The 17,928-nt window shown below is 38.5% G+C and overlaps 1 protein-coding gene across 5 annotated transcripts in view; it reads left to right on the top strand.

Moving 5' to 3' along the window:
- The window catches only part of LOC103480722 (protein phosphatase 3 catalytic subunit alpha), a 94,623-nt gene extending 80,274 nt beyond the window's left edge, over positions 1–14,349 (top strand). Inside the window, exons 11-15 of one of the 5 annotated variants that reach the window (XM_081599579.1) lie at positions 1,573–1,599; positions 3,695–3,779; positions 5,218–5,315; positions 7,439–7,468; positions 12,366–14,349. In XM_081599579.1, coding sequence (XP_081455705.1) covers positions 1,573–1,599; positions 3,695–3,779; positions 5,218–5,315; positions 7,439–7,468; positions 12,366–12,574 — 449 coding nt within the window. In that variant the 3' untranslated portion in view covers positions 12,575–14,349. Of the gene's footprint in view, positions 1–1,572; positions 1,600–3,694; positions 3,780–5,217; positions 5,316–5,615; positions 7,316–7,438; positions 7,469–12,365 lie in introns of those variants that run through there. The other 4 variants (XM_081599583.1, XM_081599581.1, XM_081599580.1 and 1 more) reach the window with 4 other exon arrangements.
- Positions 14,350–17,928: the final 3,579 nt, after the last annotated feature.

The raw sequence follows: 17,928 nt of genomic DNA on the forward strand, positions 1-17,928 counted from the left end.
GAAAAGCAGTTATTTGAATGTAAAGTTGCTAGTGTTGTGTAGTAGCTCTTGGCTGCTGCAGGTTTTTGGCCATCATGTCAGAGGAGGTTCAGTTTATCTCCTGTCACATTTTTTCCAGTTTTCCTGCTTTGACCCTTATGGGCAAACAGGAAATGACCTCAACCCTTCTTCCTCCTCTTTGTTTTTGCACGGGGATTCGGCGTTCGTCTGTTTCTCACACCAGTCGCATTTTTTTAATTTCTTAGTTTGCGGATCAAAAATGTTGCTTTGTTGAATGAATTTACAGCCTCTGGCAAACATATTCACTTTCTCCAACTTTTACACCTTTTGTCACGTTAAAGAGCTGAAAATCTTTTATTTATATTATGTGACGAATTAATGCAAGGCAGTGCATTGTTGCGAAGTGGACATGAAATGAGGCTTAAACTCAGTTTTCTTTACTCTGATACCTCTAAATAAAATCTATTATAACCAGTTCCTTCAGAAATCAGTTGATTTATTATTTAAATAATTGGTAATGTAAACTCTGTATAAATAAAGCATTTCTGTTGGAGAACATTAGTGAGGGCTTAAAGCAGAGTTTGATTTTAAAATATACAAAATATACAGTAAATGCCGTATTTCCTGGAATATAAGTCACCATCTTTTTTCCTAGTTTTGCTGCAACTGCTCTTTTGACTGATCTGACTTATACTCCAGAAAATTCAGCAAAATAACCTGCATTAGATAAAAGCGTGACTATGTGTTAAAATGGCCTAGTCAAAGGCCAGACACTTGGTCCAGCCGAGAATCTGGCAAAGCATGAAAGTGGCTGTTCACAGATTCTCTCTAGATACTCAAAACTGGCAGAGACATACCACAAAACATGCATGCCACACTTTTCAGATACTTAACTGGAAATAAAATCTTTATTTAAAAAAAAAAAACAAAATAAATAATAAAATACAAGAAAAATGTTTGTGACAAATGTGAATAAGTTCCAGGGGTGTGAAAACGTCTGCATGGCTTTGTAAGTCGACCTGATTTGTTTTGTATCTGGAGCTTCAATTATAACAGTTTTTATAATAATATTTATCCAAGTTGACTAAAGTAAATTTTATTAGATTTCATCAGTTTATTCAGACTTCAGATCACATGAACCGGTTTTTAGCCGTCCTCTAACATCGGTTTCATCGACTCACTCTGTTTCTTTGCTTTTTTCTTCACTTTTAAAGCCACTTCAACTCTTCAGTTTTCAGTATTGCCCTTCAAGGTGTTTAATTATTGTCCTTCCTCGCTCACCTCCGCCTCTCCCGTTCCCCCGTAATCTCTGATCATCTTCTCCCTGCTGTCGTTTCCGTGATTCCTTCCTTCCTCACTCCATTCTCTCACCGCTCTTCTCATGCTGGAATATTGTCACTACTTTGGTTTTACTCATCTAATCTCTTTGTTTCTTCATGTTTTGCAGAGTTTTTCCTTTTCATTTGTTGTGCTTTTTCTCATCTCTCCCTCCGCTCATCTTTCATTCTGCGGCCATCCACTGATCTCTCTGTCCTCTCTTTGTCTTCTCTTCTGGGGTTGTTTCATGAGAAGGACAGCTAATATATCCCCCCAAAAAAGGTACAAAACGCTAGTCGAGTCTGTGTGTGTACGCAGCATCGGCTGAGACTCCTGCCGTTTGTGAACTAACTTCACTCTCCTAACAATCTGTCCTGAATCTCTGTGCTGGAAGTGTTACAGACTCACGAACCAGCTCTTAGCTAGCAAAACGCCAACAGTGAAAACCGACAAAAAGCTTCATCAGTTCTCTCATTTTTTCTCCACTCCCATCATTCTTTCTTTTTTTTTATTTCCCAAAACTGATTCCCTGAAGGTTTCAAGCTGTTCACCCAAACAAAAACAGGAAAAATCTACAGAGCCTGGGGTTGTCCAAACATGCCGACCTGACATGTTTGGACACAAACCAGGCTGTTTTCACAGAGGATGCACGAGTCTGGGGAATAAACGCTAGCGTAGAGGAGAGACACGGTTGGCATGGCGGTGCTGAGAAACGCTCAGGTGCTGTGATGTGTATAATCTGGTTTTTGGGAGTTTAAATAACAGCATTATGGTTTCCATGTGTTGCTTTTATTGTTAAAACTAATAGTCCGACAAAATGCTCGTTATCTGTCCGCTGTCTGACGGCACCAGCCTGGTTTTCACGTGGCCTTCAATTACTGATTTCTCATGAAGGAATGATCACACAGCACACAAATTATCCTTTTTTCTTTACAGACTTTTGATCATTTGGTGATTATATTCAGCTCTGGAAGAAACGATAACATTTTATTTGAAGGGGTGCATAAGACTGACATGATGCTGTAAACATGAATTAGTCTTTATGAATGTTTGTCATGAAGTGTCACTTGTTAAATAGTGACACTTTTTGTGCAAAGTTGCTTTAAAATTCAACTAAAAGTGCCAACTTTGCATTATTTGGTAAATAATGACACTTTCAATGCAAAGTTAACACTTTTGATACAACTTTTAAAGTCACTATTTAACAAATGACACTTCATGACAACAGTCGTAAACATTCATAAAGACTAATTCATGTTTATAGCGTCATGTCTGTTTGATTCACCCCTTCAAATAAAGTGTTACCAAATTTAGACGCTGCTTAAAATGTTCAGTTTCTCTGATTTTACTCTTTATAGGTTTATGTTTAGTAAAATGAACATTGCTCTTTTATTCTGTGAACTAGAGGTCAAAGGGCAACCTTGGCGTAGTCCAACTCTCACCGGAAACGAGCCCGAAGCTCAGCTGCAGCTCACATTAGTGGGGCGTATTTATATATTTAACCCTTTCATGCATAGTGCTCACTGCAGTTAACAGCTATCTAAAAGGCATTTTCTTGTGCTTCTTGTGGATTTTTATGTTATGAATGCACACAGACCACTGAAATGGACACTAATGCATCATAAAATACACCATCAACTGCTGGCCATCAGCTGCAAATGAGAAAATGAAAATTATTTTTGTTAAATCCAATATGGCCGACAGACAAAAAAGCATGCTGAACGACCCGGTTCCTCCTCCTACTGTAGAAAACACATTGTGACATCAGATAAAGAACAACACTACTGATGTATTTTTCAAAAACAACAAGAACAACTTTGTATTTGGAGTAACAAAATCATTGATCACCTAAAAAAAAAATGTAAAGATTTTTTACAAATTTTTTTCCTACCTTTTTTTTATGCCTTAAGAAAATTTAAAAAAATGTTAGAAAGAAATCCTGACACAAAGGATCATAATTCATGCATGAAATGGTTAATTATATATCAGTTTAAGTTTAATTTTGACTAATTATATATCAGTTTAAGTTTAATTTTTTTCTAGTTAGATAAAATCCACTAAAAGAAAAAAAAACAAATCAGCCTTGTAGTGCAGTCATTCTTTCCTGATAAAAAACGTTTCAAATCTAAAATATTAGAAATTGGTGCCTATGACGAGTGTATTTTAAGTTTTTAGCCCTTTGTTATTTATTTTTTATTTCATTTTAAATCAGTTTCAGTCTAATAGTTAACCCAATTAGACAGGAAGACAAACATTGGAAAATGACACTTTTGGAAGGGAAACATGTAAAACCAGATTTGGTTTAAATTTTCTTCTAGTTATCAACATAAAAGCTGTTTATGAACCATTTTGTGACCTCTGACCTCTGTTTTTTTAGGTGCCACGGCTTCTGCCAGAAAGGAGGTCATCCGCAACAAGATCCGTGCCATTGGGAAGATGGCCCGGGTGTTCTCTGTGCTCAGGTACCTAACCTCACGCTGCCGGGCGGAAAAAGATTTAATTCTGCTCAATTCTTAAGCGCCATAGTAGTTTCCTCCTGTTCTCTTGTTTTTTAAACTTATCAAAAATCTTAAAATTTTAAGCTTATCAAACTGTCCAAAAACCAAGAACTTGGTATATTGTTCTCCTGCCAACATCAGTTATAGAGAGGAAGGGGAACAAATGAAGGCGGCAGAGTTTTCCTGCTGTAAATCTGTCTGCTGTGTTTAGTTTGAACCTCAGACAGTTTTAGACCAACAGCCAATCAGGAAGAGGCAGGAAGAGACGGACAGGAAGCTGCGATACCCATAGCAGCAGCAGAAGAAGAAGAAGAGTCTGATGGTCAGAGGAGGAGGAGGAGTGGTTCCTCAACCATCTATCCATCCATCCATACATCTATTCATCCATCCAACTATTCATCCATCCATCATCCATCTATTCATCCATCCATACATCTATTCATCCATCCATCATCCATCTATTCATCCATCCATACATCTATTCATCCATCCAACTATTCATCCATCCATCATCCATCTATTCATCCATCCATCTATCCATCCATGCATTCATCCATCCATCCATCCATCCATCCATGCATTCATCCATCTATCCATCCATCCAACTATTCATCCTTCCATCATCCATCCATCTAGCCATCCATCCATCCATCTATTCATTCATCCATCTAGTCATCCATCCATCTATTCATCCATCTGTCTATCCATCCATCTATTCATCCATCCATCCATGCATTCATCCATCCATCTATCCATCCAACTATTCATCCTTCCATCATCCATCTAGTCATCCATCCATCCATGCATTCATCCATCCATCTATCCATCCAACTATTCATCCTTCCATCATCCATCTAGTCATCCATCCATCCATGCATTCATCCATCCATCTATCCATCCATCCATCTATCCATCCATGCATTCATCCATCTATCCATCCATCCATCCATCCATCTATTCATCCATCCATCCATCTAGTCATCCATCCATCTATCTATTCGTCCATCCATCCTTCCATTCATCTTCTCATCCATCCATCTACTTTTCATCCATCCATCCATCCATCATAAATTTAAAAAATCTTGATTCTTATATTTTGTTAATTTTTCCTTAAACTCAGACCTGAACCTTTGGGCCTCGGTTCTGAAAGCGCTCCAGGCCCACAGTAGAACATGTTGGTGGCAGCATTATGCTGTGGGGTTTCATTTCTGCAGATGGAACATAGTTTTTTTCTGGGCTTTTTTTTTTGTTGATTTAATGAAGCTAGCCATTCTTTTCAACATGGCTCTGACTCCAAACAACAGAAGAATCAGACGAGTCCAGAAGTGGACCAGACAGCGGATCTTTGGGTCGACACCTTTATGACTCACTGACCTCAGGTGTGACACCTGTTCTGTTTCAGAGAGGAGAGTGAGAGCGTGCTCACGCTGAAGGGGCTGACCCCGACTGGCATGCTGCCGAGCGGAGTGCTGTCCGGTGGCAAAGAGAAGCTGCAGAACGGTAAGACTGTGACCTCCGACCTCCTGACCTGCTCTCAGAAGAACCCTAACCAGGCGCCAGCTCAGTATTTGGAATATCATGTTATCAGTTTAGCTGTAGCTTTGAAAGAGAAGTAAAAGCTGTAATCTTCTCCCCCACCAGCTACATTTCTTTGGTTTCACTGTTTCTTCTTGAATGTGTCTCTCTTAACGTCCGGCATTATTGCTTCTGTTTTCCAGTCCCTGTTTGCTCTCTTCCACTGGTTTTACTCAAATATTACCCATGTGTTTTCTTTCTCCTCTTTCTCTCTGGAAACTGCAGGTACATTCGGTTGTTGTGCAAGTATTTCGCTGTGTTTTGTCTTCAGATGTTCTGTCTTTAGATTTATGTTCACTCTCGGTTTCACAAACCTCTGGAGGTTTTAAGAAGCTTTATGTATAAGAAATCAATACTAAAATTTTAAGATTATCTTCTATAGATGCAGCAAAAATTACCTCGTTCTCAACTTAAAAGCTGATTTTTGTAGATTTACAGCCTCATTGTCCCTCTAGAAAAAACACGTAAAAACCAATGAAATACATTTATACAATAATGCATTAGTTTAATCTTACTATTGGAAATTAAAATGATAAATTTGATCTTAAGAAATAATTGTCTTTCTCAAATTTATCGGTGGTTAAGCTAATTTTTTGTTTGCTTCTTTGAACTTTGAAAACATTTAGCGCAGTTAGCTTCCACCAAACTAATTTTTCTGAGTAAATTCTAAAGCGCTAGTAAACTTTATTAAACTTAAAGTTGAATAAACTTTGATATCTGCTGTATTGTTTATCGACTGCTAGGAATTCTTCAAGTAGCTAGCCGGTTACATTCATGCTCTTATTTTGAAACTGCTTAAACAGTTTCCTCTCCTCATGTTCTCCACCTGTGATGCGACACAGGAATTTCCAGTTTTCTCTACCCAGAATGCATTTCTGTAAAACTACAGGCTGTAGTTTTGAATGCGAATCAGCATAATTGAAATTAGCGCATTAGCATTAGCTTCTGCTAACTAACATGTTGGTGTCCGCTAACACCTTAGCGTTAGCTAACTAACTTCTTAGTTAGCAGTGCCCACAACTTTTTTTATTTATTTTTGTATCGCTTCTTATGGCTGTTTTAGAGTCTTTGTTTTATTTAAATATTTGGTTAAGATAAATTAACTTTGGGGGATTCTCAATTAAACTTTTTAGGCCATCTAAAACAAATTAAAGTATAAATAAACCATTCTTCAGTCATTTAGGTTTCTATAGGGATTTTTAGAGTTGTAAATTTATTTTTTGTTGCTACAGTAAATGTTCTCAAACAAAGGGTTTGGATTTTTCCAGAAACATCAGTGTGAAATATGCTACTGCATACATATTTACTTGATAACACGTTAATAAATCATCTCCTACAATAATACCTTTAGAGAGGCTCTTCCTCCATATTTAACGAGGACGTGTAAAAACGTCAGGTTTGCGTAGATTCATCGTGGCTCTCGCCTCATTTAGCCGATCACCTGTGATTTTTCCATCTTATTTGTGTTGTTGGTTTAGTTGGAGCTCACCCTCTCGGAGCTTTGTGCCGTTTTCTCATGTCTGTAAACCTCGGCCTCCCTCCTTCATGTTGTGTTTTATTTAAATGTGTAACTCCCAGGTTAGTGATCGGTAAGTGGCTGGAAGGTTTTCTTCACGCTCGGCCAGTGATTTTGATATTTAGCATCAAAAGAGGCTGAACCCGTGTGTTATCCTGCTGTGTCCATCTGATTATTTGTTTTCAATATTTCTAATCTCATCTCCAGCAGAAACAAATGGTTTTCCAACATTTTTGGTGTCATATTTCTTTCTAAGGATTTATTTATGTTTCCTGCCACTACATTCATTCGTTTGACACTTTTTCTTGAACTTTAACCCTTTCTCCATGATATTTGCTGCCACTTCTCCTCCTTCTCCTCCCTTTTTGCTAACATCCTCGTATTCTTTTGTCATGAAATGTGGAGATGCCGTTAACCTTTTGTTGTCGTTATTGGCTGTCTTTGCTGCTCATTGACTTGTTCCTGGGACACAATGACCTCCTCCTGCTCACCTCTCTCGTTCATTTTGCAACCCCCCTCTTCTTCTCTTCAGCTACTATTGAAGCTATTGAGGCTGACGAAGGTAAATGGGTCTAGCCGCCCTCTTCTGTTGCTTTTTCATGGCAATAGACAGTCGGTGGGGTGGGGTGGGGTGGGGGAGGGAGGGGGGCTGGGTTTTGGCCGGGTTCTTCCATTCATCTTGCTGGTGCTTGAGTAGAACTGTGGCGTAGTTTAGAGCAAGAAGTAAGTCCGTTAGATCATGTGGTCGAACGTTTTAAAGGGGGACCAGCTTTTCATAGCAGAGATTTCATGATCACAGATTGTCACTGTGATTTATTGTTGTTGTTTTGTTTTTTTGTGTGTGTGTGTGTGTGTTTGTTTTTTTTATTAATCGGGTGAGCGCAAAGCAAAAAGACAAGACATCACTGCAGAGTTTGTGACTGAAAATGTCTGCGTTGCATTTCAGAAGAATTGCCAAATGACGTTTGTTTTCGAAACGCTGGTAAGCGAGAAAACCGTCAGACGTAGTTGCACTTGAAGAAGCTCATTTTTCACACCCACAAAATGTGGAAGGTGTGAATATGTGGGTATTATCAGGTCTTCTGGAAGCGCTGCCGGGAATTTCTGCCGCCTGGAAAACACAGTGGCTCCTTAAAAACCTGATTTTATGCGTCAGTTGTTGTTTTCTTGTGATAAACACAACCAAACGAATGCTTAGGGGTTTCAGAAATACCCTTTAAATTAGGGTTTTTGTTCAAAGAAAAGAGCGCTAGTAAAGTCAGAGAGATTGAAATGCTTTACAGAACTGTGCAGAAGTTTTAAATCGCAACAAATGTCTGTATTTTCTTTCCACACTGCCAGACATTCTTGTAATTATTTAAAATGTGCTCGACCAACATTTCCTCTCTTAGTTTCTCTTTTGACTTTAGCTGCTTCTTTTTAACTAATTTCCAACCCGTTTCAGTGTCAACCTAAATTAACGCTAGTTTTGTTTTGTAGTAGTGGAAAATAAAACATAGAATGTGTTTACTCTCATAGATTTCACTCACTTTTCCGTGTTGCTACTCATTTTTTAACATATTCCTATTTTTTAAATACAGTTTTTTGTTTAAAACGGTAAACAATTCTTCCCTGTTGTTCCAGATTGCATATTATTATCCATTTAATGTGGTGCTTTTCTAATTTAGAGTCAAAAAAAGTGCATTTGAAAAAGAGTAGTAAAGCTAACAGTTACTTTATTTCATACTCCCACTCCAGTCCTCTGGTGCCATTCTCCTGCAACCTTTGGATGCATCCCTGCTCCAACGAACCTGAATCAAATGTTCAGGAGGTCTGGTTACCATTCATTTGATCCAGGTGTGTTGGAACGGGGATGCAAATAAACGACTGCAGGACAGAGACATTTGTTTCCCTGCTCAAAAAGATGTTCTGGATCATAACACGACCAAATTCTTCTTAAGAGCCCTGTTTGCATCCAGATAAACGAAAAAAAAAAAAAGGAATTATTAAAAGAAAAAAAATCAAGTCCTGACAAAACACCTGAGAACTGATGGTTTTAAAGTCAACAGGAGACAAAAAAGCAGCCAAAGTCTAAAGAAAAACACCAAAGAAGCGCCTTAATGACGCCTACAGAAGTGATGATCTGCAGCATTTTTGAAGTTTACAAGCAAGTCTGTCTTTTTGGAAAACCTTTTTCACTATAAACGCCAAGTCACATTTCCTCTGATGAAGACTCAGCTTCATCGTCTACCTCTTGCGCTGCCCTCACACAACCTTATGAAATCTTGCTATGAAAGCCTCTTAGTGTTTCGTCCCCTTTGAAACGGCTGAAGCAGTTGTGCATTGTTGTTGCATTTATCCTCTAATTGCTTTCCGAGCTGGAAACCCAAAGCTCCCGGGGAGAAATCTGCATTAGATTCTCCCCTTTTGGAAAAGGAAAAACAAACTGCTACCTGCATCGCTTTTCCTTGGTTTGCGCAAGAACAACCTCAACTGCGAGCTAAATAGTAGTGCGCCAGCTGCTATTTACGTTGAACCTGTCGGGCGCTTCCTCTCGAACCCCACAGAGGACAGTCCACTGTAGTGTCCAGACTCTTCTCTGCTTCTCTCTCTCTCTCCATGTCGGCCTCCTGTGGCCCTGCTGTGTCGTGTTTCCTTCCTGTGAGCTGCTAATAACCTGTCTGACCTGTGCTGTGCAGCAACACAACTACGCTACCCATCATGCCCTCCTCGTAGAATATATGACGCCCCCTGCTTCCTCGTCTTAACAGAGGGTCATCTTTTGTTTCTTTTGCGTCATGCAAAGAGGCTTTATGAGAGGTGGAAGTGATGAAATGTGAAAGCTTTTGCTCCGTTTAGGCCTGGTGGTGACTTCCATCCCTCATAGCTGCTGGTAGATCCTAATTGCTGCATGCTCCAAGCAGACGTAGCGAGTCGTTAGCACCGTCAAGTGTCTGTAGTGTTTCAGTCTCAACGTGGTTTCTATTCTGTGGTAGTGTCTCAGTGGACTCCACTCTATTATTTTTTTTCTTTTCCCCTCCTCCCTTCGTTCTCCTTTATTTTTCTGTGTCTCTGATCATTGTCTTCTCTCCTTTTCAAACTGTGATGTGACGACAGGGCGATCTGGATGTTTAGGGTCCTCGGGCTTTGTCTTAGTTTTCTTTTTTTATATATATATACTGCCTGAAAACACAAGACTTACCACGAAACAGAACAAAAATAAAGAAAAAAACAGCAGAGCAACATGTTCTGCGTACTTCAGATTTTCTTTGTAAACCATGTTTTGGTGGTAAAGTGAAAACCTGTCGACCCTGATGCCAGCAGCCCCTTGTTATAGCTTTAGGAGGATTGTTTGATCCTTTTGTTCCTCTCTTTTCATCTGATAAATGATGTCAAAGTGACGCTCTGTTAAATAAAATGAGGTTAAGTATGGTACATGTTTCTACAACACATTTAAGCAGTCTTAATTATGTGGACATTTATGGAAATGTTGTAAAACAACAGTTCTGGTAAAAGTAGCTACAATTTTCTCTGGGTAGAGTCACATGAGAATCTATTTTGTTATACAAATAAGCAAGAAATTGTAATATGGCAAACCTTTAAAAGACCCCAAAAACACCAAAAAAACTCACAGGAGCAACAGTAAAACATGCTTGTTTATCAATCAATCAATCAAATTTTATTTGTGTAGCACATTTCAGCAGCAAGGCATTTCAAAGTGCTTTACATAATTAAAATAAAAACAGCATGTGACAGTGAATAAACAGTTAGAGAAAGAGAATTAAAAAAAAAGTTAAAGATAAAAACATTAAAACCCGCACCCCTTGTAGGACTTCAGTTAAACGTCTCACACCTCAGAGTTTTAGTTAAGATGTCATTTAACAAGGATTCTCACACCCCTAGATATAGATTCGTTTAACTGGGACGTTTTCCGGGGGGGCTTCACATAGACAGTGTGAAAGAGAAATAAAAAGAAGTTAATAACTAGATGAAAAGTAAAGATAAAAACATCGAAGACATCAAAACCCGCACTCTAACCCTAATTTAGCCATAAGCAACTCTAAACAGGTGGGTTTTAAGTTGATATTTAAAGGCACCCAATGTTTCAGCTGTTTTACAGTTTTCTGGAAGTTTATTCCAAATTTGTGATGCGTAGAAACTTAGCTGTTGCTACATTACATTTTAATGCTCTTTATCACATTCACTTTGAATTCAAGTCGTAAAGTGATTCATTTTAATAAAATCAAATTATGCACTGCAAAAGCACAAACTCTTCCCAAGTATTTTTGGCCTAATTTATAGTGCAAATGTCTTGACAAAAGTCAAAATTACAAATAACCTTTAAGCAGAAGCTTGATATTGACTTAATGTTGAGTTATTGACTAGTTCCACTGGCAGATTATTTCACTTGTAACATTGGAAAAATGTCTTGTTATAAGTGAAACAATTTACCAGTGAAACTTGTAGCTTTTTTAATCAATATTAGAGAATTATTGCGTCACTCCATTAATGACCTTTTAATTCTGAGAGAGAAGAAAAACAAAGAAGCCCTGCTGAGTCAGGTGTACGTTGTAACAAAAAAAAAAGCTACGTTTATCCAAAGATAACGTCAGCGGTGGCTTCTTCATTGGCTCCATCCAGGAAACAAACATGGCTGCACACAGAATCGCCGGACTGTTTACACTTTGTAAGGAAAAACAAAACAAGGAAAACACGAAAAAATCTCCTACAACGATCCCGTCACGGACAGTCTTAAAGAGGAGCAGCAAAAGCAAATGAGGTGGATTAGCAGTGTGCAAAACTTTGACAATATTCCGCTAATGGTGCAAAAACACAATTTCGCCATTACAGTTTTTCCATTAAGTTAGAAAGGCACATGTGAATAAGTTTGTTCACACTATAAGCCATTAAAGAGCATGATGCGCCATCATCCTTTACCTACTTCCTGTCTTCTTCTTCTTCTTCTTTGAGGTTTGCGCCAAAAACATCCGGTTGTTGATCATGTGATTTGTGTCATTTAAAAAAAATTGTTTCTATTGCAGTTTGCAAAATAAACCGATTTCGATAAAATACCTCATCGTAGCAGCAAAACCTATTTATCGAAAAATGAAATTAAGCAAATTTATTTTCGAAATGTTAAATTGCAACAATGGAAACGCAGCGTGAGGAAAAGGCAACATAAATACAGAAAGCTTGAGAGATTTATGAATAATTTCTCCTGTAACTCTACCCAGAAGGTGAACATGAACATTTTCGTAAAGTTGACTTTAGGACTATCACCCTGCGCTCATTATTAGCACATGGTTTGGCTTTAGTTTTATTTTATTTTTTTGTTTGTCTTGGACAAACTCTTGTTTTCATTTCCAGTTTTCAAGATCAGCTACTTTTATGATTCTCACGATTTTATTCCTCCCCTTCTAAAACCGCCTCTAATTTCCTCGTCTTTTCCGCTTTTCTTTCCCCCCTCCACGTCTCACCAGCCATCAAAGGCTTCTCCCCTCAGCACAAGATCACCAGCTTCGAGGAGGCCAAGGGCCTGGACCGCATCAACGAGAGGATGCCGCCGCGGCGGGACGCGCTGCCCTCGGACGCCAGCCTCAACTCGCTCAACCGGGCCCTGTCCTCGGAGACCAACGGCACGGACTCCAAGGGGAGCACCAGCGCCGGCAGCGGAGGCAGCATCCAGTGAAGGCCAGCAGCAGCAGCAGGCGCCGCCTCGGCCCGCGGGGCTGCCTGGCCCCCAGCCTCACCACGGCCCGCCACCGCACAGGAGGCGCAGCAGGGGGGTGAAGGGAAGGAGGAGGAGGAACGTTGGGGGGGGAGGGCTGGAGTGTGGATGGGGGAGGCAGTAGTGGCTGAAACCTGGGGGGTCATCTCACTTGCTCTAGTCTTTTAAAATGCCTTCATAATATTAGTTCCTAGTCAAATCCGCTAAGTTATTTGCCGGGTCACATTTCCGAGCGGTCGGCCCGACCGCGCCTCACCATCACAGTCCGTCAGAGAGAAACGGGGAAGAGAGAGAGACCGTAGAGTTTGTGTGGTTTGTTTTTATTTTTTATTTTTCTTAAACGACCCTTTTTCTCATTTACACCGAAACGGAAAGTCGTGTAACTTCTTACTAACTATTGTACGTTTACAAGAACACAGCACTAAAAAAAGGAAGAAAAAAAAGAGAGACAAGGACAGAACATGAGAAAGGCGATGTTTTTAAAGATATAAGGGTGTACAAACTAAATAAGGACTATTTATTGATGACTTTTGTTTTTGCTACTCTTATAAAATAGCTCTGAAATTAATTAGGCAGTCTTAAAAATATATATAAAAAAAGAATGTTGCAATGTTGTCGAAATGCCAAATAATGGAACGTTTTATGGTTTTTGTACATATTCTGCTTACCTCAGGTTCTTTTGGTGTGTGCTTCAACCTGATTTTTCTGTATAATGGTTAAATAACTCAGTAATTAATACCTATTTTCTTGAGTTTCATAACTGGAATTTACACTTACCTATCTATCATCTGCAGATATGTTTATTTTTTGTCTCCATCTGAATGGTGGGGACTTGGGGGGAGGGGTGGGGGGATATTTTATTTGTTGTTTTTTTTTTTGTTTTGTTTTTTTGTGGCTTGCTGGAATTGAGTGTTAAATTTTTCTCTTTTTAAGTATTGCGAACAAAGTAAAAATAGAAAACCTATATTGTGTAAGAAAAAAAACAAAAAAAAACTGAGTATGATAATAAAGTGTCTGCCTATGCATGTTTTATAAAAATCAAAAGGAATTAGAAAACCTGAATACCTTGGCTGTGGAGGCCTGTTTTGAGATATATTGCGCTTTAGTGAACATATACTGGAAACGTATACTTGCATACTTTGAATTAACACCAAGACGCTCTATGCCTTTGACTCTCCTTTTGTTTTGTAATTGAAGCATTTCATTATCGAAGACGGATGAGAAATCCTATTTTTAACCTGCGCTTGTGAGTGCATACAGTCCAGTTAAGCATGTTTGACAATTCTCGTGGGGTGTGTGGTCACATGTGGATCTCCCAAAAAAATGCATGATTAGCTGTTTGTGTCCTATAAAAAGTGAAAATCAATTTTTTTGTTTTAAGTTTTTATTTTGTTTGTTTGTTTTGTGCCACAGAAAGTGTAATTTGATTCCTCTTATAATCTTATTTGGAACTTTGCTTTGTATATCAGTTACAGGTTTGATATTGCTCAATACTTTAAGATGAAACAACAACAACAAAATATATATATACATATATATAGATCTTTTTTAAAGAACTGCTTTAAGTGCCCAAGTAATTCACTACACGACATGAAGCCTTGCTTTTTGTAATTTAACTCCGAAAACTGTTGGCAGATGATGATGATGATGATGATGAGGCATGCACTTGCAACTATGAGAAGTATTTTATATAACTGTTCAATAAAAATGTGCATGAATTTCAACATGAAATGAAACTTGTGTTGTGTGTGATTGTATATGAACTCTTAAGTTGTTGGTTTTTTTAAGTGTAGAGTTTCCAGGTCAATTTAAAGTACGGGAGAACATTTGTGTCAAATTATTAGTTTGGTAAATTTATCCTTAGGTATAGTATTTTAGTAATCTTTATCTAAAGGTTTTGTTTTATGTTGAAAACACACCAAAATATGCAAGTTCATCTTGATAAGCCAGAGTATTACTGTAATACTAAATGGATTTGTCAGCAATTCAATACAAAACGTGCAACATTTTATGCTATACAGATTTAGTACATTCACTCAACTAAGTTATTTTTCTTAATTTTGATGGCTATTGCTTATAGCTAATGAAAACATTCAGAAAATTTCAACTTTACACCTCAGAACATTTAAGCTGCAAGCAGCATCGAGCTGGAGACTCATGTGAGCTCCATTCACAAAAACTGAACCTTTTGATAACTTTTAATCTCACATACTTGATCAATAAATTGACATGTTGACCAAATGAAGCTGATAGCTCATATTCCCTAAAGGGAGTTTGTTAAAAGTTTGACATGTCTGAATAGCCAGAAACACCTAAAAATAGCCTTTTAACCAAAAATAGTCAACTTCCTGTTGGGCTTCAGACTTTTCTTTCATGTTTTAGGGGTTTCTATGTACCAATTTTCAGCTCTCTAGCCTATATAACGTTAGGGGGCGCTGTTTGGTCCCGACCATTTTTTAATTCCATTAAAATAGTGAAATTTCACAAGTTTGTTGTGTTTTCCTCCAAAATGGTATAGTGTTGAGAAAAATAAACACTTGAACCAATAGGCCTGAACAGCGCTTTTGCTGCTCAGGTTTCAATAAACTTGTACTGTGGAAAACTGCTTTAACTTTTATTAAAAAACATATATTGATGTTTTTACATAAAACTGTCACTATGTTGTGATAGTTTATGAGACAGATAAGCTATTTAAAAAACTACATAATTTTCAAACAGATTACCACTAGATATTTCTGTAGTTAGCACTGGGAAAAGTGCTAAAAAGTTAGCCTTTTCCCAGTGCTAACTACAGAAATGCACAGCTTGCTCAGAAACAACCAATCAGACCCAGAAGGGGGGGTTTAATGCTGTTAATCAAAGACATGAATACGTTGTCAATCACGATCAGAGCTTCCGGTTTGCTGTCGTTCACTATAACAGAGGCTGCTTCGAATGCTAACACCAGTTAGCATAGCCACCGATGATGGCGGATAGACGGCTTTTCTGTAATGGTACGTTTTTTTCACCGTCATTAGCACATTTGGCAGTGTGTGCCAGAGGTTTACTGAGGACGGTTTTAACAAATATGGAAAAGCTTTATTATATATGAAAGCTAAATAACCCAGTTTCACGTTTAGCTCGCCCGCATTGTTAGCTGTGACGTCAACCATCTTCTCCGTAGTTTCTCTGCAGTTTTCTGCGCTGTTTTTGAACTTGATAAAACACTGTGGACCAATACCACCAGGGCTGGACCTCAATAAGGTTATTTTTTCCACTCTTCCTCCAGGCTTCAAACCTTGACCAAATAGAAAAATAACCTTTTTTCACCTTAGTCGAGGTATTAAGGTTAAGGAATCACTTCAATACAAGAGATGTAACAGTTGTAGTTTCAGCAAACTATGTAAAAAAAATCATAATAATCAAATGTAGCATTCCTGATGAGACGACTGACCAAATTTCAAGCCTGAATTACGCTGTTGAGAGGCAATTTGCTCAGGAACTACAAACCAAAATCAATGGGATGAACGAGCTTCTGAAAGATTTTATTGGAAAGCGTTATGTCTTTGGTTTCCCATTGTGATGAGTTTTAAGTTGCATAATTAACATTTTGAAGCAGGACCTGTAAACATGTGTCCCAGGAGATCCTCTGGCAGCTCCCGCTCTCCAAAGCAAAGGCCTTCCTCATTGTGAAGCTGACAATCGGTCCACACGTTCTCTTTCTCTTGCTGCAAACCTCGCTCTTTTAAAATAAAGATCCCCAAAAAACAGGATGCGAGCATTCACTTCCTCTGCTTCGAGTATTGTGCTTTGAACAAAGCCAACAAAATAAAACCTGAGAAATTGAAATCCTCTTTACGTCACGGTTAATCCACCGCATCGCTTGGTTTTTTTTTTCACATTTGCAGAAGACAAGACTTGTTTTTGGGGGTGAGGTGTGTGAAAGTATTTGAGTGAAGGAGCGGATATTTGTGATTCTCGCGTGGTGGTAGGGTTGTGCATTCTTGGCTTTGTCTTCCAAGTTTAATCAAAGAAGTCACAGAGGTTGATGGGGAGGAAACACCTTTGTTGAGAACCTGCCAAAGAGCAACTTCCCCTCTACCAAGTCGGCATTCGGTTCAGACGAACGGTACACAACAAGGGAAAAAAACAAAAGTCAACACAAACCACAGCCAAAGACATGAGCAGATGATGGGTGGGTTGGTTTTATAGTCGAGGTTTCTGAATATTTTCCTTCCACATCCTTTTCCAGGCTCAGTTTTCACAGATTTTGTTTCCACAAGCTACTGCTATGGTCAAACAGTCCACAGAATATCGTAGCAAAAGTCTTCTGGGTTGTTGAATTTTTTTATTCGGCGGACTTGAAGTTGCAGGGATGAGTTCAGGTGAATGTCACACAAGACCTAAAGTTAGCAGAGTCATGCTACAGCTATACATTGAGTAGATGTTCAGCAACTCTTCTACTCAGATGATGCCATCTACATAAAACTCTTGGGAAAAAAATGAAGAGCCCGCTGCACTGAACCCGACTGAAAACCTCATGGTTTTTCCACCAAATATTGATTTCTGAACTCTTCCTGAGTTAAAACATTACACAGTAAAAAAAAAAGCTAGTGTTGAATTAACACCCAAAAGTGTCTATATGTGTCCAAGTCAGCTGGTGTTAAATTCAACAGTGCAGAGTGTCACATTAACATTTACAACGGTGCTGGTGTTAAAATATATTAAAAGTAACACTAATGTAGTGTTGATCACAAAACATAATGTGGTGTTAAAAAAGTAAATAATTGGTGTCAATATCAATCAAATCCAGTGGAAAATATTCAAAACAATACACAGAAATGGGAAGTTTAACTTTTCTTAAACCCATTTCAGTATTATAGACCAATGTTAATTTAACAAAAAAATGGGTGTCAACCTTTTAACACTTTCAAAAGTGTTACTTTAACACCTGCTCACTTGAACACATATGGACACTTTTGGGTGTTAATTCAACACCGGCATTTTTACTGTGTAGAATTTTAACGATCAAGAAATTCGAATTGGTGCATAAATCCTTCTGCAGCCTTATCAATGCACACAAACGCCAACATAATGATTCGCTAAATCTGTGAATGGACATTAATTAGGAGCTCTCCGTTTGGATAGACAGCATGTCGCTCAGTTTATTTGTTGTTGTTGACTCATTTCTGCAGGCCTCAGTGAGGGATTTAGAGGTTCTGGGTTCTTCTGGGACGTCCTGGATGATTCGTTTTGAAGTCATTTCAGTAGGAGGGTGTCACTGTTTCCTGTTTTCTCCATTTGTGGATAAGGATTCCCCTGTGGTTCTTCTCTGG

The sequence above is a fragment of the Poecilia reticulata genome, chromosome 18, assembly GCF_904066995.2.
Source record: "Poecilia reticulata chromosome 18, P_reticulata-male-v2, whole genome shotgun sequence".
NCBI lineage: Eukaryota > Metazoa > Chordata > Actinopteri > Cyprinodontiformes > Poeciliidae > Poecilia > Poecilia reticulata.